General features: G+C 42.3%; 1 protein-coding gene across 8 annotated transcripts in view; it reads right to left on the reverse strand.

Annotated features, from left to right (window-relative positions):
• Positions 1-5,010: 5,010 nt before the first annotated feature.
• Positions 5,011-27,443, reverse strand: part of plekhg5b (pleckstrin homology domain containing, family G (with RhoGef domain) member 5b) — a 74,014-nt gene continuing 51,581 nt past the window's right edge. For 6 of the 8 annotated variants that reach the window (XM_072696848.1, XM_072696843.1, XM_072696849.1 and 3 more), the window contains 14 exons: positions 16,546-16,722; positions 14,876-15,046; positions 14,270-14,365; positions 13,655-13,855; positions 13,002-13,112; positions 12,385-12,534; positions 12,088-12,225; positions 11,544-11,663; positions 11,152-11,281; positions 10,605-10,720; positions 10,305-10,465; positions 9,236-9,845; positions 8,020-8,399; positions 5,011-7,206 (listed from right to left, as the gene is read on the reverse strand). In XM_072696848.1, the coding sequence (XP_072552949.1) occupies positions 7,197-7,206; positions 8,020-8,399; positions 9,236-9,845; positions 10,305-10,465; positions 10,605-10,720; positions 11,152-11,281; positions 11,544-11,663; positions 12,088-12,225; positions 12,385-12,534; positions 13,002-13,112; positions 13,655-13,855; positions 14,270-14,365; positions 14,876-15,046; positions 16,546-16,722 (2,571 nt within the window). In that variant the 3' untranslated portion in view covers positions 5,011-7,196. Of the gene's footprint in view, positions 7,207-8,015; positions 8,400-9,235; positions 9,846-10,304; positions 10,466-10,604; positions 10,721-11,151; positions 11,282-11,543; positions 11,664-12,087; positions 12,226-12,384; positions 12,535-13,001; positions 13,113-13,654; positions 13,856-14,269; positions 14,366-14,875; positions 15,047-16,545; positions 16,723-22,206; positions 22,561-27,443 lie in introns of those variants that run through there. The other 2 variants (XM_072696850.1, XM_072696844.1) reach the window with 2 other exon arrangements.

The raw sequence follows: 27,443 nt of genomic DNA on the forward strand, positions 1-27,443 counted from the left end.
AGCATGTCAAACACAAAAGTGGTATCAGTGGTCAGATTTAACATTAATATATGTGCACAAGCCAAAGGCATTTATTAATTTTTCCTGTGTGGAAAAATATATTGTATCAAAAGCGCCACCACTGTCTTAAACTCTCAGTACTCGCCGAAATTCTCATAACATCATACTAAGTAAGACTCCAATGACAATATGCGAATAGTGCAAAAATAAAACACTTCAATAAAAAGACCATCAGCTCATCACTTATCACTCTGCTCTGAAAGCAAAGAAACGCTCAAAGAACATCTGCTGTGATAATGACAGCTGCAACTCAAGCACAGAAACATTAATGAAATTGCCACTGGTTTAAAATAGCATATTTACCAGCTTTAATTACCCAAAGCTACCACTACGTCCTTTAAAAGTACATTTGGTAAATGAGGCAGCAGTCTCACTTCTGTATCTCCTCTCTTCTGTCTCTCTCACACACATCCACTGGCGAGAGCAGCTAATCGACTCAGGCTGTGTAATTACTTTAGCGTTGGAGAAGAAAGCTGCATTTTTATAATTAAAGTCCAGCATATCAGCGTTAAAGCATAATAAAATTTGTTTCAAAATGTGGGATTACATCGCTAAATCCCACAGGGGCCAGATGTGGGAGCTCGGGAGCGGAGGGGGGTGGAGATGGGATTAGAGGGGGAAAATCCTACAGCCCGGAACGTTGCCTTTTCCACGGAGGATTAGGGCCTTGTGTAGAGTCAACATGCTGTAATCCACCGATTAGCTGATATAATCACCTGTAAATACACCTTGACCCGCTCACAGTGTAGACTGCCAGCCACCGCAGAGCAAGCAAGCAAAGGAGCTTCTCGCAAAGCCACATGCTTTATTCCTCCAAGTTCAGGCTGCAGCAAAGCCTTCTGGTGGAAACAAGGAGAGGATAGTTAGATGCACAACATGCAATCTCTGTAAAAAGGCACTAAACTGTCAGTGGCCTCATATTATAATTATTTATTAAAGGGGACATGGGGTACAAGTGGGTTTGACATTTTACCTGGGGGTGAAGCAATCCTTTGAGGAACCAAATATGTCATGAAAATTTAGATAATTATATTTAATGGTTAAGAGACATATCTTTCTTTTTCATTTACTTACTAAAACAGTGCTTTTTCATTGGTTGCCTTAGGGCAACATAATGCAATCATGCTAAAGCAGTGGTTCTTAATTATAGTCTGAGGCAACCCCTGCCCTGCATGTTTTAGATGCATCCCTGCTCCAACTTCAACAGTGGTGCCTGTATAGGTACCAGGGCCGACCCAAGCCTTCATGTGGCCCTAAGCAGATTTTTACTTTGTCACTGTACAGTGTACAGCGAAATGTGTCCTCTGCATTTAACCCATCTGTTAGTGAACACACACTCTCACACACACACACACACACACACACACACACACACACACACACACACACACACACACACACACACACACACACACACACGTTAGGGGCAGTGAGTACACACACACACACCCAGAGCCCCGGGCAGCCCGGGGAGCAGAGAGGGTGAAGGGCCTTGCTCAAGGGCCCAACAGTGGCAGGTTGCCGAGCCCGGGAATCAAACCCACAATCCTGTTATCGATATCCCGGCGCTCTAACCGCTGAGCCACCACTGCCCCTCTTGGTGTGCAGTGCATCTTCGATGGCAAAACCACTGCTGTTCGAAGAAAGCTTCACAACGTAATAAAATTTGGTCAGTGGTGGGCCTGTGGTGGTCAAGAGACATACTGGGTCCAATGAGGCAGGACAACACTTGCGAGAACTGTGTAACACTGCGTAACCAGTGTCATTACCCTACTGTGTCTATAGCTCTCAAAAGTCCATAAATGCATATAAGCATGTGGCACAAAGTGCTGCTGCTGTGCAATGGTGAGGAAGTGTGCTTATTGGTAAAAGAGTCTTGTATGTGTTACCAGTTTAGTAGTTCATTAGATGTTTGAGATAAAATATGCTTTAAATTAGACTCAACCTGATCTGGCACCACATGACCTGTATGACCTCTTTACAACCTCTTGCTAAATGATCAGGGAAGAAAGTTAGTAAACTAAAGGACTATGGGAGATGAGAAATAGCCAAATAAGGACATTAACATGAATTTCCTTTGGGGTGTTTAGAACAGGAGACACTGTTTATATTACACATCAGAGATTACTCTGCAGACTCTAGAAACACTCTAAAGTTTGACTATCCTTCAAGCTAAAAGCCCAGTAATACACATGTTATTAACGGTCATAAGGAGCACAAACACTTCTAGATGTTTACACGAGGCGTTTCTCAGCTTTTACCTCCAAACCCTAATCAACACTTTCCCTTGCAGGAAGTGACCCCACAAATATAAATTCTTCTGCATCTCACTGCTAGTGCCGTGAGCGTCTTCTGTGCACAGACAGCTTGCTCATTTTACACAACTTACCTTAAAAGTTTCCATTTAGGTGGACCATCTAAGCGGTCTAGCAGTAAGTCAAGGCTATAAGTGTTTGTGGTATAATCGTAGGTGAATCTACTAAGTACCCACCGAGCATTTTATTAGAAACACTATGCCAGTGCTGGGCACGGCCTCCTTTTAGCTTAAGACAGCTTCAACTCTCTGTGGCATGGATTCCACATGATGTTTAAAAAGGCCCTTTGAGATTCTGGTTCATGTTGTAGGTTTTTCAGCAGCACTTTGCTGCAAAGCTCCTGTTCTACCACTTCCCAAAGGTTAGCAGTTGGATTCAAATCCAGTGACCGGTAAGGCCCAGAGAGCTACACTGAAGTTATCAGCATGTCATGTTCATGAAACCCGTTTGGGATCTTTTGGTGAAGATCAGGCTGGGTAAACTGTGGCCTCATGATCTATACTTATATAAGCGCACTGTGGCACTCAAGCAATGATTGGTATTAATGGGTCAAAGTGTGCCAAGAAACACACACTGCTGAACCACCTCCACCAGGTAGGTTTGGTCCATGGATTCATGCTGTTGGCACTAAATTAGATATAAGGCTCTATGTCTCTGGTCTTCATCTGTCCAGCTTTGGTTAGTCAGTCGCTTCCTGTGCACCGTGCAGCCTCAGCTTTCTGGTCTTGGTTGACAGAAGTGGAACCTGATGTGGTCTTCTGCTGTTGTAGTCCATCCACCAACAATCATGCCACGCTCAGAATCACATGATCACAATTGTTCCCCCTTTCTGGTGGCTGATGTGAACCTGTGAACATTACCTGAAGCTGCTGGTCGGTACCTGCATGATTTTATACATTGTACTGCTGCCATGTGATCGGCTGGTTAAATCATTGCTTAAATGAGAAGGTGTACATGTAATAAAGTGTCCTGTTTACGGAATTAATTGCCATGGTTATAAAACACTGCTTATAGGTCTGTCTAAGGGCTTTGTGTTCAGCACTAACTAAAGGGTGCACTCTAGTGGGTAAAATGGAGCAAAGCAGAGGCACTAATGCTTTTGCCAATGTACCGACAGTAGAACAGTGACCCTGGCACCCTGACATTTTAAGGGTTTACCTGCTTTCACACACCCACTGCAAGTCCAAAAAGACTTAGTTGAACCAGTTAGTTGAATCAGGTGTGTTGGGAGAAGGGAAAGCATTAAATGGACAGGGCAGGGTGACTCCAGGACCAGGTTGAAAAATACTGCAGTAGACTCCCCAAAAGGATCAGAATAAATTAGAGAGATCCAATTTTATCATTTTGACTTCTCTACATTCTGAAAAAAATAATAGATGGTTATATAAAATATTTTTTACTGTTATCAAAGTAATGTTGCCAGTTACCTTAAAGTATGATTATTTTGTACTAAACAATGTTCAGAGGGGTGTGTGTGTGGGTCACTGAGACAGGAAATGACTGGAATATTTTCCAGTAGGCACTAGAATGTTACACTACATCATTCCTATAAATGAGTGTAATGAACAGGAGGGTATTACTTGGATCTTCCTCCACTTACTGGTGCTGTGTTTTTAAAGGGGAATTCCACAGATTCTTCACATTTTCTGCATAACAATGTGGTTAATATGAATAAATAAATTCATTCAGAGGACTCTGATGTTATGGGGTCTGTTCTTAAGAAACGTATCCCAACTATTCACTATTCAGTTGGTGACAGGACCCAAATGCTTAATGCCTTTAAAAGCTAGATCACAGAAAGCTTTTAGACAAAGCAGTTATTAGTATCTGACCTTTCCACAAAAAGCAACTTTCCAACTTTACAGAAGAAAAATGGAAGAAAATGTAAAAAGAGTAAAAATGGAGATTGAATGGAAGGTATTTGCTTGACAGTGACGACATGATTCCTGATGTTTGACTGTTTTGAGACACATTGATTCAGTGATCATTCTGAATAGCAAATGAAATGTGCTAACCTACTGTGAAAGGCATGGTTCTAATTATTAGAGATGCACCGAATATTATGGATAGTATTATGCAACCAAAATAATTTGGTCAACAACAACAACTTTTGGTGTTCGGACAAATAATTGAAAGGCTGAATAATTAATACGGTATAACGATGTTTTTGATGACGCGATCAAATCGCAAGAAGCGTGGAGTGAGGTGCTTTTTGTAAATGAAGTAAACATGTCAGCTATGTGGAGGCACTTTAAAGTGTCAGAGAATGACCCAAGAAAGGCCGTTTGCAGACACTGTTTTGGTGAATTGTCATAAGACGGTACATGTGCAAAGAGTTACCGTTTATCACTTGAAATCAAAACACAATTTTTTTAATGGATGTTTTGTAATTGTTTTTTTCTCTAAAAAGCAAGACAAACAATATTTAGACATACATTATATTATCATTGTATATTTATATTAAATTTAGGCTATTTAATTCGTGCACTTGTGAAAAAGTAGACAAATGTTTCAGTTTGCTTGGTTTTGGCCCAAAACTTTCATTTTGGTGTTATACAAAAAAAAGCCTGGCTGTGTTACATTCAACAGAATTGACTTAACTGTCATTAAACACAACCACTTCAAACGCTGAAAATATCGTGAGATGTCTTTTTTTATTATTATTATTTTGTAAGACACTTATAGAACACCCCCAGAGTTGGGGAACAAAGTTATTTTGGTTCTTAGCAGTTTTTAAACCTCTTAGCAATCTGAACAACAAATTAAACAACAGATCAACAAATTAAGACTACAAAACAACAACAAAAATATTACAGTCGGGAAATAAACAATACATTTACAAACCAGGTTTCATATATAAAACGACGAAAGTAAGCTCAATAAATATGACAAACAAAAAATATAGAAGTAAACAAGTAATACACAATATTAATCTTGGGCAACTTTCCAAAATGTACATTTTGGTTTAGTAGGTCATTGGTACTGGATCAGGTTTAGTAGATCATGCGGCAGAATTTCACTTTAACGCCTTCAAACAGTATCAGGCTGCATGTTCATTTTCATAATAATAAGAAAAACAAACTTAAACGTTAACCTGAGGCTTTTTCAGAAATCAGCCAAACTCTAGTCCAAACCCAAATCCTGTGAGATCAGTTCAGTGTTCTGCACGAGCTCCAAAGGAGTGGTTACTATATTAAGTGCTGATCTAGGATCAGGCTCTTTTCCTTAGATCCTAAAACTACATGACAAGAAACTCTGAGCAGATCGAGATACACACTTGGTGAAATGTGAAATGTGAAATGTGTATGGACACGGCAGTGTTTCTTTTTTTAGATATTTTTTTAGCATCACTGAAGCTGATCTTTCTCCCAATAACGCTAAAGCTGTTAATTGCAAAACCTCTTCAGTCTTAAAGCCAGTGACTCCATTCCACTTCAATCTCTACTTTTCATGTACGACATTCCAAGCGACCTTTCCTTACACTCTATAGTCATTTGAGTTCACCCCGCCATTGTTTTCTTCTGTTGTTTAGTAAAGGGGTCCTTATTGAGCTACAGAAAAATGAAAATGACTAAACATAGCCGACAAAGTCACAGAGACTGCATTAGCTGTACCACACACACATCATATACACGCTCTAAGTGATCACTGGTGCTTTGAACATCAAGGTAATTAATACTGGTCCTAATGTTTTTACATAGCTGTTATTTAGCAGCTACTCAAGTCCTCTACGGTCTCATCTGAGAGGAGAAACAAGTTCAAATAGCTTTGGTTCAGCCTGTAGTCAACATACTGTACACATACACACAAACAGGCATACGTACATACATACATACATACATACACACACACACACACACACACACATACATACATACATACATCCGCGCACACGCACACTATACAAAGTAATACAGTCAACATGTGAACGACTTAACCCATTACTCCTCTTTAACAAAGACAGGAACTGTGTAACTGCAGCCCGAGCCTTGCTTCTGGAGTTTGCTTTTTAGTCTCCATGCCTAAACCCAAGCAGGCCAACTCCATGTGACCTTTCAGCCTTTTTGTTTTTTTTTTATTATTATTATTACTTCTTTCTCTCTACAATCTACGGGTGACAGTTGAATGATTTTGCTAGGTTAGCATTGCAGGAGATCAATGCAAAATAGGCAACTAAATAGTAGCATGTGAGAAGACTCGGTTAAGGGACGTGAAATCAAGAGTGAAATGTAAATTTGGTTTTCCGCAAAGAATTAGTGAACAAAGGGTAAGGATTGTTCTTTACTGCTTGTTCTTTACAACGACCATTTATCCAATGTCTGTTTCAGCTCTCCTGAAATCTGATAGTGGACCTTCAGGAAAACCCAGGGGGGCCATGATTGAACTGCATGCTCCAGGAGCTTCCTTATCCTCAACGTTTCCGTGCTTCCCTGCCATCTCCGTCGTCTGAAATGGTTGATCTCCAATTGCACAGATGGGATCTCCAAAATGGGGCAGATCTGCTCGAGCCATTTCTTTGTTTACTTTCCTCAGAGCTCCCTCTATCGGTCAGGATCCATTATTCCCTTGAAGCTTAGCTTGCCCTCTTCAAAAGCTACTTGTGTTACAAAGTGCAAACAGTTTCCGAGAGTGTGCCTCTCCCACTCTGGTATGGGAAGAGCACAGAGCAGTTCAGCGGAGCAAGGAAGATAACTCCATGAGGAAGAGGGAGAGGAGAGGCCTGAGAGACAGCTCAGTGGTTAGAGTGCATTCGCATGGTGAGGAATTCAGTCCTACCAGGTGAACCTGGCATGCTGCTGGTGTGTCGCTGGAATGGCTGGTCTACACTTCCCTACAAATAGAGATCAGAAAAAAATAGTTGAAAAAAGTCAGTTGTGAGTTTTATAGGACTTATTGTACATTTTTCTTAGAAATATGAGAATATTATGACCACCCTTGGTTTAGAATGAACTTGCCCCATTATATCAGCCCCACTGACCATATAGGAGCACTGTGAAGTTCTACACACTTTAGTCCATCTGTTTCTCTACACACTTTGTCAGACTCCTTTCACTCTGTTCTTCAATGGTCAGGACCCCACAGATCAGGTAGTATTTGGGTGGTGGGTCATTCTCAGAACTGCAGTGTCACTGACATGGTGGTGGCTGAAGTTCTTAAACACTGTGCCCATTCTATTGGACTCTCCTAGCTAGGTGGTGCACTTTGTAGATGCACAGTCAGAGAGAGAAGCTCATCTTCGCATCACAGTTTATGTTGGTCATCATGTAGTCCTCTTTTGTCAGTGGTCACAGGACGTTGCCCACAGGACGCTGTTGGCTGGATATTTTTGGTTGGTGGACTGTAAACATTCCAGCAGCACTGCTGTGTCTGATCCAATCATACTTGTGCAACAAACACTAACACGCCACCGCCATGTCAGTGTCTCTGCAGTGCTGAGAATATGTGGTGGGCCTGTGGTGGTCCTGACCATTGACCAACAGGCTGAATTGGCGCTATGAAAGTACGCAGAGAAATATGGACTAAGAAGTAAATGACATTTTTGAAATGAACAAACTTGAGAAAACAAGTAAAGATATGTTATGGGCCCATAAAATCCCAGCAGGCACATTTCTAATGAGAATGATGACAGTTCATGGAAACTTACGAGGCTGTGAGAGTAGAGTTGAGAACCAGTGTGGTGCGTATTCTGTACAACTGTGCGAGCGTGAGCTTCTTGTGCTGCTGCGACTTCTTTTCACTGTGTGCCTCCTCCTCTGATGCTCTAGGGGGCCCCACCTCCCCATCCGAGCCGCTGCGGGCCTTAAGCCCCTTGGTTTCCTTGCCATGGGTCTGTCGTGCCTTGGCGCGCCTCAGCGTGTCCGTAAACACGGAGGCGGGCAGGCTGGAGGTCAGTCGGTGACTTTCTGCCCTCTCTCTGCCAGTCCGGCGTGGCAATGTGTCGGTGGGGATCAGTTCAGTCAGACTTCTGCTGTAGGCCAGCCCCTCAGCCATCTTGGACCCGCGGCGGTTGTCCGAGACATCAGTCTGCAGAGAATATATTGAAAATAATCAATCATCAATGGTTAGCGCAATATTAGACTTAATGAACCTGAGTTTTTAGAAGTCTACACATCACAAATGTTTCTAGCAATAGTGGACTAAATTATTTTGATCTGATTTAAACTACAGTCCAGTAGTGGAATAATAAATCAGTATTGTGATTATTGTCGGATTTCCATCTTAAATCAACCTGATTTTATTTTGGTCAAAAACTGAGCACATATGTTAATATTAGAATAATATATTAAACCAAATGATAAATAGGTTGTCAATATGTCTGGGTGTAAAATTAACATCTGATCAGCTAATTTTAAGAAAAAAATAAATAAAACAAATTGAACCAAATGTGTTTAACTAAGCAGCCAGGCCCAGATGAGGGTGCTAATACATTGATAAAAACAATATACCCAGTCAAGGCAGTAAAACATACTGTAAAAACATGCATGCACATGAAATATTTCTGTGTTTGGAACTGTAATGCAATATGTATCCCAGTACAGAATGGGATGGTTTAGGTTTTTCCATTTTCTGGGTTTCAGAAGCAGAACTGCAATAAAACGAAATTAGTTGAGGGAAAAGAAAGTACCATGTTTGCTATGTTCAACAGTAACAGTGTTATTTTTTTGTTTTGTTTTGTTTTTTTAACAATATTGTGTTATACATAATCCAACTGTATCACTGGTGAACACTCAGACATTGGGTCTTCATTATTATAGTGATGAAACACTGTACATTAACACAACAAGCATGAATGCATGCATGTTTACACCCCTGGCTGACAACATAAATCAACATATCCTTTTAGCATCGCACAGCCTTACCGTGACAGCCTCATCGGCACTATGCTTGCTCTCGTCGTGGATGCGCTGCAGCAGGTTGTCCTCAGACTGGCACTTGAACACCAGTTTCTGCAGGCTGTGCAGTCGGAAATTGACTGGTGGCCGCCGCCTGGGCTTTAGCCGGTGTGCCACTGATAGCCGAGAGCCAAACGAGCTCTCATCGTCCTCCTCCTCTTCCTCTTCTCTTTCTTCCTCTCCTTCTTCAGCCGCCACATCATCTGCCTGCGGGCTTCCTCGGTCCTCCTCCATTTCTTTCTCGTCTCCCTCTGTCTCAGCCTCTCCATCCTCCTCCGTGCTCTCCCCCTCGCTGATGGCTGTTCGGCTCTGCAGCTCCAGCAGGGACTCGGGCGAGAGGGTGCCGTAGGCACTGTCCATGGATAGAGAGCGGCACTGTGGGTCCAGCTCTGAAGCCTCTAGGGGTTCAGCCTCTGCGGCAGCTGGGGCCTGCTGGGGTTCAGAACTACTGAGGACGATAGAAGGGGTGTCATCGTGAGGGCCGCCAGGGTCAGCCTGCAGGACGGAGGGATCGGAGCTCGTTCCAGAATCCTCCATTTCCACCACGGACAGAGTCTCTGTCGAGCCGTCTGAGTTTCTGAGAAAGGGGGAGGGGGGGTTGATCAGCATTTTTGAGGCACAGTGAGTAATTTACCTAAAATTCGAATTTAACATCTCGTTGCTGTCATGCAAAAACCTTGTCTCTCCAATATCTCTTTAGTTTTCTCCAGATAAATGGATCAAGACATGCTTCAAAATTATTTTTTAGATGGACATCCATTGAAAGTTCTCCAGTAAAATAGCCATTTAAGAAACATGAGATTTTTGACTAACCCTCTGATACACACCTTACACCTTTCTAATTCAGGTGGATCCAATAAAGCTCAATAATGCTCACTAACAATGCCTTCTTACTCTCTGGCCTTACAAAGTTCAATGCAATTGTAACTGTCACTCATTAAATCTTGAGCTTTAATATTTTCAAATACACCACATTAAAGGCAATAAATACATCAGATTTGGTTTGTAAAGGATTCTATTGCAAAAGGAAGCATACCCTGCATTGCATTGCTGTTCCTTGTTCCGGAGGCGTGGAGAGCTGGCGGTGGAGTTACAGCTCTCCTCACCTCCTTCATCCTCTTCTTCCGCTTCTAGTCGCTGTTTCAGTCTGGCCTGCCGCCGCCGAGCCTCTTCAGAGCGCAGCCGCTGGAGCTGGTTCTAAAAAATAAAAACAAAACACGTCATCACCTCCATAATCTCACCATAACATTAGAAATAATGGCTTTTCATCAGCACACAAAACTGCACCTAAGAAAAGCTGTCACAATGAAGTGGTTTAGTGGCTGAAAGCACAAACCTGCACATTGCAGACTGCATCTACCCAACTTCGCCCCTGGGAGGTGCTGTTGGCCTGGAAAGAGTAGGCAGCCACAGCACTTTTGAACTCATTGAGGTAGATGAGGACAAAAGAGCCTATGAGGAGATACAAGCGGAAGATCAGCATTAGAAAAGTTAGACATCAGAAACGATCATCACCATCATCATCATCATCATCATCATCATCCCATTTACTCTTCTGAATCTGATGTTTTAAACCATGTAAACATATTCCAACTGAATAACCATCATCAACTTTACATATATATTTAATAATAAAAATACAATGTAGATTTAAACATTATAAACAACATATACAAATCTTTTACTCATTTTATTTGTATTCCAGGAAAAACTGGAAATTATAAAATGAAACACTTTTTTATTTTCTTTTGTTTTGTTCATCTTTCCCACACATCTAACATTTCCAACAAATTTCCAAACTGTGACAGCTCACAGGACTAGCAACTTTATTCATCTATGTGCGACTGAAATGTGTGTGTGATTGCGTGTGTGAGAGTACTAACCTGGGTCTTTGAGTTCCTTGCACACAACATTTTGAATGAGGAGCGGTTGTCTGATCACTTTGACTTTCTCTAAACGCTTCGGTTTGGTGATGAGCAGGAGGTCAGTGAATAAGAAGCAGTACACGTCCATCTGTAGTAAAGACAAGCAAGATCAATGTGAGCATCCTTTGTTTTCTGTTACTTAAGTCTGAGAACTGGAGAGATTTGTAATTTAAAGACTAGTTTGAAGCGGGTGTGTCAAACGGTCTTGTAGAGATGACTTTTATTGTTCTTCCAGGCTTGCAGTGCTGAGGCCCTCCAAGAATGGACTTCCACAGTTCTGAATTGCAGAATCAGTGCATACTAAAAGCTACTTAAAAACTAAAGGCAAACAATTAGCTGCCTCTCCTCACCCTGCTGTCTTTTCCTTCTTTCATGCGCAGTGCCCCCTCCAGGTGGAGCTGTCTGGTCTCCTCTGGAGAAGTGTCTATCATAGGAGCCATGAGGTCAATGTGGTTAAACTCCCTCAGGGCCTGAAAACAAAAGAGAGAACATTTCAGCACTTTAACAGGAGAAAAGTGCCATTTATTCAAGTCTTGCATATTTTGAATTAATGCTCGGGGGATCATTAGTAGCTTTAAAGCTGTTTTTTAAATGGTGATTTCCCCGCTCAAACACTGATATTAACTCATGTTTTTTTTGTCAGGTTTAACTAGAAATCATCAAACTGTGCTGGACCTTCAGGAGCCCTTAAAGACTCCTGCTTTAAAGGATTAGGTTGGGGGGATATCTTTTCACAACCTATTTATTGTCAAAAAATATTATATAATATATTAAAATATATATTTACTTTATATTTTTTTATTTATTTTAAGTAATTTTCTGAAAGTTAGAGCCCATTTCAGGTATAGATATTTATTAGACCTGAGGGACAAATACAGTGCTTTCAGTGCTCACCCTCTCAACCTCCTCACTGCCTCCCTCCACTGCTTCGTAGCTCTCTACTCGTGCCGAAATAGCCGCCAGCTTCTGCTTCTCCTGCCTCTGCAGCATTTGAGAGTCCACACTGTTGATGAAGCTCTCCACACATACCACCTGAATAATAAGCATACACACACACACACACACACACACACACACACAATTAGGGATCACATCCCCTCAAAGGATAATATACAGTTCCTTACTCACAAAAACGTTGTCAGTTCAGGGCTCTCTCTTTTCCACAGTGTATCCATTACAAAAGACACTCACCATGCTGAGAAGAGCATCTTTGGCTGCAGTTTCATCAGTTTTCTTCAGGATGGTTTTGAGCAGCAGTGGGTACTTGGTCAGTCTTTGGTGTGGCTTCACCAGCATGTCAGCCAGCTTCAGCCGGTTGCACTGTTTGTTGCCCTCAGCCCACTACACAAAGGGGGGAGAGATTGGACCTCATTGACAGCTCACCCAGGACACACACACACAATAAGACATTCCCTCCCCAGGAACCCTATTGTTGTTATTAAGAAGTCATTAATCAATAAGCTGTATTAATCAATAGCTACCAAGGTGATGTTCCCAAAATGTGGAAAGAAAGCCAAGCCATTAGCACTGAAGCTGTATAGCATGTTGATTTCTAAAGACTGCTATTACCAATATTAGTGTCCACCTTCCAAATACATTGCAACTGGTGATCAGCGGAGTCCAAGCACTTTGTGCCTTTATGGTGCCAGCAGAACACCAATAACAGCTAATATTCAAGTGATAGGTAATATAAGACTGGCGTTATTTACATTAGATGTTGGGTGTCAAAAGGTGATTTTGCCATGACTTGAATGTTCCAGTTCCAGCAAAATATCAAAACTCAACAGTTAACAGGTTTAAGAACTCACCGTAACGTAGATTTTGAAGAGCTCGTTGTCTCTCAGCTGTGTGCGCATATACTCCATACAGCTCTCCTCTTCCATGCAGTATCGCAGGTAGGGCTCAAACCTAGACGCAAACTGCACACACACACACAAAGGAACCGCATTCATTCCTATTCCCCAAGGTTCCCGTTCCAATTCACTCAGTTTGTGTAGGTTTGTTGAGGCTACAAGGAAGCTACAATAATGCATTTTGTGAAGGCAGACGTGTGTTTAATAAAATTAGGTTAATCGTGTTAAAAGGCTACCTTTGTGTCACACTGAAGTTAAGGTGACAGAGACGTGCTTCCTAGCGCTCAACCTCTTTCCTCTCAAAATATTCATTTTTCAAAACAAACTAGGGGTGGAGTTTTCTGAAACTAGGGGGAGTTATTACTCTTCGAACCACCTTTGGAGATAAAGATTTGCAGTATGTGGTTTTTAACAAAAGTTAAGTAAAAAGAAAATGGTCAAGCATTTATATCCACTGTAGACCTGCTCTACATAGCAACGAATACACTTTGATAAACATGAAGCTGAACGTTGAGTGGAAGTACCTGTGCACAGGTGTTTAATGCTAACAAATGTCTTGTGCCGTACATGCATATTAAAATGCTTTTGTTCTACAAGTTAAAACTCACAGTTTGGAAGCCCAGGTGCATGTCAGTTGGGTCCAGCAGGCTCCGGTCTCGGCGTGCCCTTTCCAGCGCTGGCAGCATGACCTGGTTCCACAGTGCTGTGTGCACTCGAACCAGGTCCTGGATGTTGCTAAAGAGTTTGGCCGGCTCCACTTCAACCAGCAGCCCACAGTCCTGCAGGTTCAGCAGGCCACACAGGAACAACTGTACCACAGAGCACAAACACAACCTCAGGACGGAGCTTCACCAGGGGGATGCCCTTAAACATTTTACTCAAACTCTAGGTTGAGAATTTCCAGAAAAATATGAAGTCATGTGGAGAACACAGATATTGCAAGAAGAATGTGGCTGCTGGAACAGAAACTTGTTTCTCCAAAATAGAACAAGAAAACACCACTCGATTCTTTTCTAAATTACCTCTGGACTATTTCTATTGGTCTATGAAATTGCAACAAGAAAGTGTGAGTGGTAGTGTACAAGAAAGTTGGCAAGTTTTAAATAAATTATTCATATTCATAAGTGTTTGTTCTGCTGTTTGCAATTTACTGGTTTATAGATGGTACATACAAACAGAAATAATTCAGGAAAAATCATAAGATACAGGCAAGTAAGACCTACATCGGTGATAACCCTGAGCTTCTTGATGTAGGTGGCTTCAGTCTGCAACAGCTCCCATATTGCCTCCTGCTGGTGGAACTGTCGCTTGCTCAGAATCTGCAAAACATGGCATAATCCATTAATCCAGTCAGCAAAAGAAGCTATTTAATAGTTACCATTTTGACCATTATCTCCCAATGTCTTGTCCTGGATGTTTATACTGCACTGTAAAGGTGTATGTCTTGTTTAGTGTGGTCCTGTAAACACCTAGGACTGTCTTGTGTCTTTGAGGAACATTGCTTTGCTCCACTGTATATGTTTATGTCTACAAAGTGAATGCATAACATCTGAGTAAAAGAAAAGTTTACTTTTAATGCAATAAGAACAGTAGGATCTGAACGCAGTACAACACTGCTATCTAGAGGTTCGGGTGTTTTTAAGAATCATTTCAGTATTGCAAAACAAATGATCACAATACTTTGATATCAATATTTTTTTACAACCCTAATATTAAATATGTTTTTTATATGAATTGTACCAATGTCATTTAACCAAATTGAGATCAACCACACAAATTAAGGAACTGCAATCAAACCAAATCAAACTGCGTGAAGAAAAGAGAAATACCTCTGGGTTCTCCAGCAGCTGTTGCCAGCTCTCCTCCAGCGTCAGGTTGGGTTCATCTTCCTCCTCCTCCCAGGAGTCATGGTGGAAGGAAAGCTGGGGAGGCATCTTAGGCAGGCCATGGAACGTGTACATCTGCAGCCTATTATTCAGCTGCTCCACACGGTCCACTTCCTGCAATACAAACCAATGCAGGGAGGATGAGTTGCGCACTGTTTACATCACACAAAAACAAATCCAGTCCATGGCCCAAACCATGGGCCATCTCATTAACGTGTAGGCGGCTGACTGTCTGGCTGGCTGTTCAGAGGAAAGACAAAGCCTTTGGTTTTATGATCCCTTCAACTCCAGCCCTTCCTTTTATCACATCGATAAACCCCATTCCTCTGTGACCACACTCTTCTGAGGACCTGTGGCTAATTATGCAACTGTCCTGGCTTTAGAAGCTGAGGTACTTACAAAAACGAGGGTGTTTGAACAGAGTGCTCTTGGACAATAGTGGGTAGACATAAAGCCAATAAGCTGACCAAAAGTGGTCAGGGGAGGCAGCAGTCTGGCCCTGGTTAACCCCTGCTTTGAGGGGGGCAGGGGTCTCGGGTCCCACTGGGATGTGAGGCCAGTGCTCTGTCCAGTCTCCAAGGCAAAGAGAGTGACAGAAAGAGCCCAAAGTGACAGATGACTGACAACTACTGTCTCAAAGCTACTGTCTTCTCACATCTGCTGCAGGACGGTGCCTGACCCCCCGAGGGGCAACAGAGCAGGGAGGAAAGTATCCTAATTGGCCAGGAAGATTGTTGTGTTTTGCTAAAAGAAAGATCAACTTGGAGCCAGGGAAAAAACAGGCAAGAGATTTACGGGAAACTGAAAGTTACGCAAATCCAGGAAGCTCCTAATCCTCAGAGAGATGACATCATCTCTCCTTTCACTTTCTGTTCAGGATTGCGCTTATCTAGGCTTTAGGGGGAATTCAGTGTCTGAGAAGACAGTCCCTAATGTTCCATGAACTTCCCGCTAGCTGTGTCTATGGAGGGACAGGGCTGCCTAGTACAGTTGAGTACACAATCGCATTCTCAACACATTCAATGGTTTCAGCTCCTCTGTAATTGCAACCTCTTCCAGTCATACAGCTTATGGATTCTGGGAGGTGCGCTTCAGTTGTAGCGATCACTTTAAGTGCCTTGGGTTAGAGTGGAAGACTTGAGACATAAACAGGGATGCACACATGGTGGTTAGATGCTACCCTGAATTTTGATGAGTGGTGCATGGGTGCACTTTCTCTATGGAGGACAGGGCATGTACTATCCACCATTTACATCTTTCTGTATGGGAGCCTTTACCCAATGCTCTATTCGTTACACTGTGTAACTTGGTGTTTCCGGCATCATTGATGTGTTGTACTTATAAATGATGTGATTGAATGATAGACCTAGACAGGCTAAACCTTTAATTGGCTTCCCACGACATAAGCCATAAACTATAGAATTTACACATAAATAATAGACCAAATGCTAAATTGGGAGTTTATCGGCTGAATACCATCGGCCTTCTACTAGAGAGGTTCTCAAACCAGACGCATCTGTTTTTTGTTTCAATCCAACTTGCAATACAGCCGCCCCCATCTACACCTCAGGGTTACTCTGGGCTTTAGGCAGGTAACAAAGATGGATGCTCACCTTTCCAGAGCCGGGGAAAAAGAATCCGCTGAAACGGCTGGCTGCACGGTTCTTGCGGTTATCGAATCCAGGAGGGAGGCTTGGAATAGAACCCCCCAGCTGGGCCAGTGAGTCCGGCGACGGGATGTTGGAGTCACCCAGGAACTCTGTCATGTTTTTTCTCCGACGTGCCTGACCCTGGGAGGGAGAGAGAGAAAGAGATAGAGAATAGAAGTTACAGAGTTTAATGAGGCTGGAATTTCAAGGGCATAAGGAGGTGATTAGGAACATTTACAAACAAGAAAAGAGGGGAACTGCGGTGCTTTGAGAGTGATGACGACAAAAACTAGGATAACATACACAGAGTTATCAGAAGTGTTTAAGGAAAAGTGTTTCTGGAATGGGAGGAGTGGAGGAAAGAGAGATGGAGGGGAGAAATAAAAAACAAACAGAAAGAACAATAGAACAAAATTAACAGGAAGGGGAGAAAATGATAAAGCCACAGAGGCAGAATAAGCAGACCAGAGAAATATTTATTCTGCACTTAAGGGGCATTTCAGTTGGTAGTCAATTTATGGGAATGTAAACGATGACATCAGTCACGGTAAGATAGCATAAGAGTGCCAACATAGCATCACAACAATCCAGCTGTGGATATACTGTAATTTCCTCATTACATCACACTCGGCAGGGAGATTAGGTTCCGGAGACGAACTGGCAGGAGTCTTCCATTGTCCCCTGAAGCAGTGCTTCCTATCAGAAAGCACGGCCGTGCGTCACACACACACGTCCAGGTCTTAATCTACTTTATGAGTTTTGGTGAGCTGAACAAACACACGGGACCGCGGGTATCTAGGGAAGCAGTTGCCATTGTCATCCAGTCTCCAGAGCGGCCAGCAAAACGAGCTGTTGACCTCTCTCCAGAGTTCGCGAAATTCCACTGCCCTGAGTGATGTCCGCCGCTAATGATTTTAAACATTCCAAGGAGGACTTCAGCATTTTTGGGGTGAGAATACAAAACAGGAAACCGTTTGAGGCCCAAAACAACAATAGCCTTCAGATGGAACATTTCATTTACATCAGAGAAGCATAAGTCACACCTAACACACCTGGGCCTACATTCACATAGCTCCCCATAGCAGGAGTGCTGATTTAGCTGTTCTCTGTAATTATAATTATAAGAAGGAATCTTTAAGAATTAGAGGCCCTGATACCCACATTTAAAAAAAAAAGAGTTCTTCAAGAGTTCTTTAGTTAAAGCCATATTTCTATACACAACCATGACGTCTCAAAGAACCACTTAAACACTAATGATGGTGGTCTTGATGCTCGTGTATATTTCTGAAGAACGGGCTTGTATAGCATTAGAGAGGGTTTGCCTACTGTTATAAGACAAATTACATTTTGTCTGTGCTATACAAACCCTTTTTGCTTTGAGTACAATTTACCAAGGCCTTCAGAGATAATCTAAACCAGACTCAGGCATCCAGAGGTACATCTTAACACATACATGTGCAAACCTTCAGTCTTGGCTACAGTTTTCTAGAGCTTGAAGCTTGAAGACAAGGATGCCAATAAACACAATGGACTGGAGCTAAATGATACGTGCAACATCTACCTCTCCCAAGAGCACACATAGCTGTGGTGTGAAAAGCACACCGCATTCAACAGTTAATGTAGAAAGTAAAGAAACACCCAGTTCTCCCTGTTGGTCCTTCAACAGTAAACCACACTAGTCATTATGAGTCCAAGAACGCTGAAATCTGCACTCGTCTCAAATAAATCTTTTGTTTTCAGAAGAACGATTCAATGCTAAAAAAAAAATGCATGCCTGTCAATCAGCTCAGCCGGTAAGAGCTTAGATGAAAGCAAGAGTGATACACGAGTGCCCTGCTAAAAACCCCCTCCTAAATTTAGCCTTGTAGAAGTGGGGCGACAGGCGGGCAGCGATGGGACTTTTGATCAGGGGATTTTTGCGGAATCTAGAGCGAGAGGACGAGGATGCAGATGGCAGGAAGTGTCCTGGTTCCAAGAAGGAAGGAGAGGAAGGACCACTGATGAGCAGTCAGTGTCCGTGGTTTAATCCATAGGTTCCACACTCTGCTCCTGGAGTATCCTTCTACTGCACATTTTACCCAGCTCTTATACAGCTGACCTATATAACCACATGCTTAACAAGCCCTTCCTGGTCTGACTTGGGTTTGTTAGAAGGAAAAAAAACAGGTGCTCCAGGAGAAGCATTTGGATCTTCTGACATGAAATATTTATATCAATGGGTACCCTGTGTTGGGGCAATTTCAATGGAAAATGCTAAGAAGGTTATCAGAGGGGTAAAAAATAGAAATGTGCACACTGTCTGATGTGATGTTAGCTGTGTAGGACAGTGTTTGAGGGAACGGAGCATGACCACTAACGTTTTGATGCTCATATTGAGTGATCAATTCAAAAACAGCTCATTTAAAAGCTGAATATCAGATTGGTATGATATTGGCTGATACTAAAGACTTCAGTGTTCAGAGAAAAAGTGGCAAGAATTAGGTTACTGTAAAAAATGTTGAATGAAATGTTAAATCAAATCAGTGAACTATATATATATATATATATATATATATATATTATCTTCTATTCTTGTGGACCAGCAAAGTATGATCTGCGATTATAACAGAATAGGCCTATAATCAACATGCTACCAACATTGCCAGTCTGCAAGTCCAAAATCACCACTTTCAGAACCTCATGACTAGTTTTAAATCTACATAGAATAAAAAGATTCTCAGAGAGTTAGCTTTACTCACCATGGAAGCAAGTGGCATGTCAAAAGCGAGGAAGACCATTGTAATTCTTCAACTGAGTTCGCAAAATCTGGCCCATTCCAGAGCCAGCTGTTGCTCTCCCTCAATCCTCCTTTACTCCTCTTGCTCTCGCTCTCTCACTCACTTACTCACTCACTCTCCCTCACACAGCAACTAATACGTGTGTATTGTGACACCACGGCAGCTGCAAAGAGGGAGGCACATTTCCCAGCCAAGAAAAGATGAGGCAAACTAGGTCTTTCCAGTTCAAACAGTCACTCTTGCATCTTTTGTTACAGATGGAGCTCCTCAGGGCTCACAAACAGGATCACTTCAGCTCTCTGTATGTCTTGTCCTGTAACGTCCCTCTGCCTGTTCAGCACTAGGAGGTTGACCAACTGAGGCTGCTCGCCTTGCATTACTAAGGAAGACTGACCTAACGTCATGGCAACAAGAAGGATCCTGTCCCATTGTATTGGGGAAGGAAGAAAGAGGTGTGGCTAGGGCCGGGCAGAAGGCTAATCTGCATATGTGGGCAGACCCTTGGGACAGCTTGTAGCACCTCAACAAAAGATTCTGGTACCTCAGAGATGCCAACTGTTTGTTTAGAAACGTGCCTTATGTTCAAGCTCCTTGGGCAACCACTTTCTCCCCAACGTGAACAGGATTCATTTGAAATTGTAAGGCATCACTGATCTCCCCTAGTTAATAAATCAGGCAAAATGACACATCTTTCAAGACAGTGGTGAAATTAAGTATTCCTACTACTCCTACACTCCCACAATATCATCTCTGATTCTTAAACAAACACTTAAATGTCCAAAATATGACATGTAATGAAAACTAATATGCCAGGTATGCTGGCTGAGCATACACAGTACTGCCAAAACAACAGGCAAGAGATTTCCTAATCTCACTGCAGGGAAATGACCTCTGGGAGCTGTGAGGCGGGGAAATCCCATACTACAGCACGTGCTGCCTTTCTTGTACTTGAGATCTGCACTTAATTAAACTAACGCTTTGCCAGAACACGGAACTCGTACAGCGCTTCATACTTCCCTCTAATGTCAGGGCTCATTGATCTGGAACGATTTCCAGACAAAGACTCACCACAGATGGCACTTCTGTAAAGTCTAAAGGGGTAATTTACTCGGCTGTGGGACACAGTTACACTGCTGCCAACCCAAGTTCCTTTTTTCTGTTAGTTATCAAAATACAACTGTGGTCTACTTGCGTCCACATCTATCTAAATTCACACTGCTGTAGAATTGCTGCAATCAGATGGTCACCATCATGGACTATGTTTGTTGGTACTGTAAATACATTAATTTGCATACTTACGGTCGATTAGCCATTTGAGCGTGCCAACAAAAAAAAGGGCCTCAAATGCTGACAGGTTGGAGAGTATAAACACACTTTTGGTTTGGTAGATCTTGCTGAGTTTGCTTCTTGTTATAAAAGAAATACGGCTAAACATTATTTTGTTCTACTGTTTACTGTTATTAAACTTAGGGTGTATTAAAATGGCTTTTTATGCTCAACAACTGATGTAATAACTACCTCAAAATCTGCTGTATCAATCTTCTTACACATGCTGATCTGGAATCAGCTTAGGTGCTTTTAAATGGCACTGGACAGAACTACACTGATCTTAAATCACTTATAACTCTTGATCTGGTCAAAATGTTGGTAAATTGTTTTGTGCATAGCAGGCTGCAGTGCAGCATTTTCTGCTTAGAAACTGGTGTTAAAACATCAACATTCTGGGTTATAAAAAACAACCATTTAGATAAATTGATGCATTCATAAAATCCAAATGTTAACTACCAAATAAATGCAGCAGCTGCCCTACCAGCAGCAGCCCTAATACACATATCCCCCAACAAAAGGCAAGCATGTCTTGTTTACTAGCATTGTACCCTAGTCCCTGTATCCACCGGTCTCGCCTGAGTGCAAAGATGCCCTCTTTGGAAACAAATGGGAATGTTAAAGGCCCAGAGGTCATGTTAAACGTCTTGAGTGTCTGGCATCCTGACATGCAGTTTCCAGTGTTGGCTTGCCCTTCCTTGGCTCAATAACCAAACATAAGGCCAACATAGCTACAAATCCTGGAGTGTGAGAGGGTATTATTAGCATGTTGTTAGTGTTATTAGTTATAGCTGTACATAATAGTTTGTCTGTTAAGCTGTCATGAGGAAGCCAAGAGTGGTCCTTGATCAGCCTTTGATTAACGATGGGAAAATAGTTGAGCATTAGCGATTGAGGATACACATACACACACTTAGGGGAGAGGAGAAAAAAAACCCACCCAGAAACAAAACAAATGCCAGAGTGAAAGACAAACATGCGTGCACAGCTCACATTTCACTCTCTAGCCCTTGCTTGACTAGCCTTGACTGTCAACAAGGGCCGGGTTTCAGGGCCAGCCGAGCACACTGGCCCGTTTCCATTAGTCAAACCCCACACGCGGCGCACAAGTGGAACAAAGAGCCATTGAGGCTTCAGCATGGCAGATTAATCAATGATCAAAAACAGTGAGAAACCAGAAGAGTCTTATCTCCAGGGCTAGATAAGCCTGTCTGTCCCACAGAGCGGTCCCGAACCTGTGTCATCAGGTGATACAGAGCTGCCTCCGCCCTTTCCATTGCGTATGCATTCTACTTCCATTACACATGGTCATTGACATGCACATCCACGCTAATTGAGCAACTATTCAAGTGGGATTTCCTCAGAAGGCAAAGGACTAGACTGAAAGTGAGTCATGCACCAGGTGATCAGCAACATTAAGGTTTAAGCATCATTTTTAACAAGTAAAAGTGATGAACATAATACAAGCAGTTGCTCACTCCTTTTTCAACCAGGTGAACCTTCATTAGACATCTTTCCTTACCTGACATTGTGCCAAGCTCTGATGCGGTGCTGGATCTGAAAGGTTCTCTGGAACCATGTCGAGCAAGTCCCAACTGCGCCAGGAGGTGAGGCGGCCAAAACGCACCATTAGCCCAACAGCGCCTAACCAAAAAGGCTCCACCAAGCTCTATTCTCAACCCCACCACACAATCTGAGCATAAACCTTACACTGTGTAGGTCCAGAACAGTCAAAGGAAACTAGGGATGAGCTAGTTGGCATGAACGTTCAGCATCCCTCCCAAGAGAGCTAATGGACCAACTGGTTAAGGAAAAGCCAGAAAAGGTCCAGGAAAGATGTGCTTCTGCAGGTCCTCTGGCCACTCTGATTTGGAGACCGCTGTTGATAACATTATAGAGCTCTGGCACTGCTGAGCACTCCTCCCACTTCCAACCACACTCCACACCTCAGCCCACACACATTTGCACACACAGTTATGTCCCATGAGAGGCTGCTAACTCCTCCCCTCTCAGAGCTGAAGAACAGCAGACCCTGTGTAATTGCTCATCACGAACATTAGTCACGTATAAACAACCAATTACACGTCAACCAAACCACTGAGGTGAACTTCCTTTCAGGAGAAATGTAATCTGCACCACAAGCTAAAATCTACTGCAAGCGAGTGTGTGGTTTTATAAAAAACACTGCATATGATTAAACTATTAAACTGGCCTTATTACCTTAAATTAACCCAACACATCAAAAACCTGATTACAATCTAGAGAATCCCTCCCTGCAGTTGGTTTAACTGCTAGATTTGTTCACAACGATGCAAGACCATTCATTCTGAGATCATAAAAAGTCCATGCATTAAATAGAAGTAAATAAGTGCTTACAAGTGATCATTTCTTCCAGTAAATGATCACAAACACAGACCATTCTTTATCACAGACCTGAGCCTTATCAGTACGGGAAACCAGAAAGGTTTGTGTATTCTTGTCCCTACTGTGTCTTAACACACAGGGTGTTGATAGCCTGAAACTAATTGCATAATAATTGGGTTAGCCTCAGTGCAAATCACGACATCAATCAGCGTGGTGCTCCGGGGGAAGGGGCTGCAAAGCGCACATAAAAGGAGTGCACGTTGTAGGGAACTACAACAGTGTAAATAAATGATAACTTCCATAGACTGCTTTTCTTTCATCCAAAGGGCATCCTCGCCCATCATGAGGCTACTTAAATTCAGCAAATACTTTGACTGCAGCTCCAATCACAGGAAGATACTCAAACTGGAAAGAAGAAAAATCAACCACGTTCATTTAATTTGCTTTTCTGAACGGAGAACATAGACATTATGTTGAAGCTGCAGTTGAACTTCAGACTGGGGACATCTTTAAAGAATAACATCCATCCTTCAGTGTTTGTGTTCCAATAGCAAGAGCAGGAAGACGACAGTTTCCTGCTCCAGCCTTCACCAACCACATGCCATGTCCATCAGATGCCAGTCCCATTTTCCAAAGCTTTGATGTTCCACTGGCGAAATTACATTTGATCGCTCAATGTCCCTTGCTTTCAACCTCGGATATTCACAATATTACAGGTTCGCAAAGTTATGGAACAGATGTCCTTGCCCAGGAAGAACCTTTGTGGAAGGACGCCTGTTCATAATAGCTGTCATCATAGGTACTGTGGTCTTTTTCTGATGCGTAGTAAAGTTAGACCTAGTTTGACGTGTCTTGATGGAACGGCTGTCAGGGGTATTACTGGGTCAGTAGCCTGGGGAGGTAGATGTCCAGATCAGGGACTCGTGTGTTTTCCTGAATCACGTCTGTGCCATGCTTCCCCATGGCCTGCGTCATGTGGTCCACTGGCCCTAGGGCCCGCTAAAGCCTGTGATATGATTACCCTTGCACTTGCGTAACAGGCCTATCTATGCATCAGACAGGTAGACAGACCTGGCCCCTGGCTATATCAGCCCATCATAAACATAGGTTTGCTTTCATAACTTGTCAGAATTTGCAGCTGTACATACACTGATCAGCCATTACATTAAAACCATTGACGTGAAGTGAAGAACATTGATCTCGTCACAGTGTGATCTGTCAAGGGGTTAAAAAAATCCTTGACACAGTCAGTGTGATGATGTGTGCTGTGAGGGGTCAAAGTTCATCATGCCCAATGATTGCATCGGCTAGAGGGGTTTGAACCCCCCACTGCATTGGGCTGTAGAGGAGCTAAGGAACTAAGGAGCAGTGACGTCTCAGTCGAATATCTTTGGGATTGGGTTGGAGCTGCATTTGTGATCCAGATCCAATCCAATCCTGATCTGACCTTTATAATGATGTTGAAGCTGACTGCAGTCAAATCCTTATAGTGAGGTTCCATAATTTATTGACAAGTGACATGCTGACAGTGACATAAGAATCTTCCTGTCGGCCAACACTCATCCTATATTTCTTCAAACTCAGCTGTGTTTGACTGAAGCACTAAACAAAATCATCTAATAGCAGGTTGTCATGCTCAAACACTGTACAACCTCACAAACATGCCATCTTGAAGTCTGTGTGTGGGCTACTTTAGGCTGGATTCGTTACAGCACTTTCTGCTCATATCTGCCCAATACAGACACCCATAGATACCAATGTGCTGTGTATTCAGCAGAGCACAGTATTTATAATATGCATATGCTATAATAAATAGAACAAAGTGGCACATTACGAGAGAGACGTCATTTCTAGCACAATATAGCAGCTTCTGCGGAGTTTCACACTACTTCGCCACTATTGGGGAGGTTTTAGGTAGGGCTTGGGTATATATTATGTGTGTATTATACACATGTATGTAAAAACTACCCATAAACCACCATTACATAAAATAGCAAAAGTGTGTTTATAGCACTACTAGACTGCCACAAGGACAGCTTTGTAGAGGTTTTGATGGAACACCACTACTTTTCGTATTGATGTTGGTTGTATTTCTTCTAATATCAGTGTTTTACTGAGCAAATGCACACCTACTGCCCAGATAAGTCTGGACCATTTTCCTGATTCTGGCAAGGTAGGATAACTTCTTTCCATTTCATACTGACAGGACATTTTTGTCCTGAAAACACAAGAAAAGACTTGCATTAGTAGATCAAACGTAAGCCATTGTGCAGACACAAAGACACAACTATGTCTAAGTAATACATATTGTATTGGACTGAAAGATGAATCACCTTTATTTCTAAGAACCTTAAGCCCACTTTCCATGTGTAGCACTGCCAAGTATTGACTGTCTTCTAGGTAAAAACCGCAGTAAGGAACACCACACACCTGAGGCTTCAAACATGACTGTTCCAGTTATCAAGAGTTGATCTTTCGCAAAAAAATACGCCAGAATCCCTGTCAGAATCAGTAAGGGCATAACACTGAAGGTCACTGCCTGTAGATCAGGCCTTCAAGCAAGGACACGGTGTAGTCAAAGGGAAGCTAGCAGGATCAAAGAGACCAAGGCCACGGACATGAACATGAATTTCACAAGAAAACCTACACTTGTGAGACACTTGTCCTTTCAGTGCTCGGAGGGGCAGGAAATAAAAGAACACATCAAACGGTGAAGCTCAAAAGGTCATCGCAAGAGCTGTGTAGATACGGGAAATCACAGCTCAAAGAGGAGCCCCCGTAGTCGGCAGCGCCCCCAGAGCACTGTGGGGCGGCGGGTTTGTTCTAAAGGTCAAGCTTTGGTGATGGGGGCAAGGCGCAGCAGGGTCAACTGCAGTCACCTAACGCTAACGGCCCTCATAAACATTCCGGCGGAATGGCTGGCGGAATGGCTGGCAGAGTGCAGGCGAATTCCAGCGGTGGGTATCAGGTGAGGCTACACATACTGCCAGCCTCAGAGATTCTGCAGAAACACACGTCCCAAGTGACACATGCCATCAGAGTCAAAGCAGATAGGGAAAACCTGGATGAGCTACAGTGTTGCGATGGCAAGTTCAGTGGAAAAAAGCTTTGGGAAAAATATACATTAAATACAGCTGATCAGCTGAGGCATGTCTGAACTTTCTTCAGTTTAAACCTTTTCTAAAAGTTAAAAAAGGTTCAAGTGGAAAGTAATGTGAAAAACAGGGATTTTCCAGAATGTGACTAGTGCTACTGCATTCATCTGACCCCATTTACAGAAAACACTATGTCATACTGTGTCAGAACCCTAATAAAGTTTAGCTTAATGATTAAAGAACAACTCAAAGAATTTTGCAAAAAATACACAATGCTAACTGGTAGGATATCCAAAAGATACCCCCTCCAATCCAAGCCTCTTATCAGCCAAAACCGATCCAATGTTGTTGTATTATTTATACTAGTCACACAGTTTAGATAAGAAGAGCTGCTAATTAATATCAGTAAAATCCCTTTATTTTTAGTAGCAGTTTCTATGAGACATTTTCTATGGACTGCCTGATTTAGTTTGGTAGGGACTTTTCTTAAAATATCTTCTAATCCAGTCTGACTCTCCTCCCTGACCAATCAGCTCCCAGTTCCTTTAAAACACTGCAGTCAAATCACTTTGCGTTTGTGTGTGTGTGTGTGTGTGTGTGTGTGAGTGTAGTTGTACACACATATCTGTTGTTGTCTGCCGACTACTGACGTAAAATAACTGATTTATAGTGGGTGGATGTGCTGTGATTTGGGTTTCTATATTGTATGTGTCTTAGCATTAGCGTTAGCCTCCTCCCGGTTCTGAATGAACTCTTCATTGCTGGTTTAAAAACAAATAAAAGCATGCGGGTCTTTGAGCTATATTGTATTTCCATTATTCCAGTGTAAAATGAAAGAAGCAAATATGTCTTAGATGACCGACAATATTATGGATAAAGGAAAATCACTTGGAACAACATCTTTTCACATTAATTTCTTTTAGAAAACATGGATTTGTTTGTATGACAGCAACAAAATGCTGTATATTTCTTGCTGAGGGGTAGCAGAGTAAGTAGTTTTAGAATACTGTTAGACATTCCTCCCGAATGGTGAAATAAAGTAAATATAGCTCATTGTAGTGATTTTTAATACAAATTTTGGTTATCAATATTAGTAATGGAAAGAAAAAAAGGAATAGCAATGGCTCTAGTAAATCTTCTCAAAGAGAGAGAACTGTAAGAGCACATGGAAAACAGGCCAATTCTACTTACTTGCACTAACTTCCTTAAGACAAAGATCTGTGACATAAAGCTATTTGCATACAGTGGTAGAATTATATTCAGAATAGCATCACCAAGGAACAATGTGAAATCTCTTCCA

Source organism: Salminus brasiliensis, chromosome 14, assembly GCF_030463535.1.
Source record: "Salminus brasiliensis chromosome 14, fSalBra1.hap2, whole genome shotgun sequence".
Classification (NCBI taxonomy): domain Eukaryota; kingdom Metazoa; phylum Chordata; class Actinopteri; order Characiformes; family Bryconidae; genus Salminus; species Salminus brasiliensis.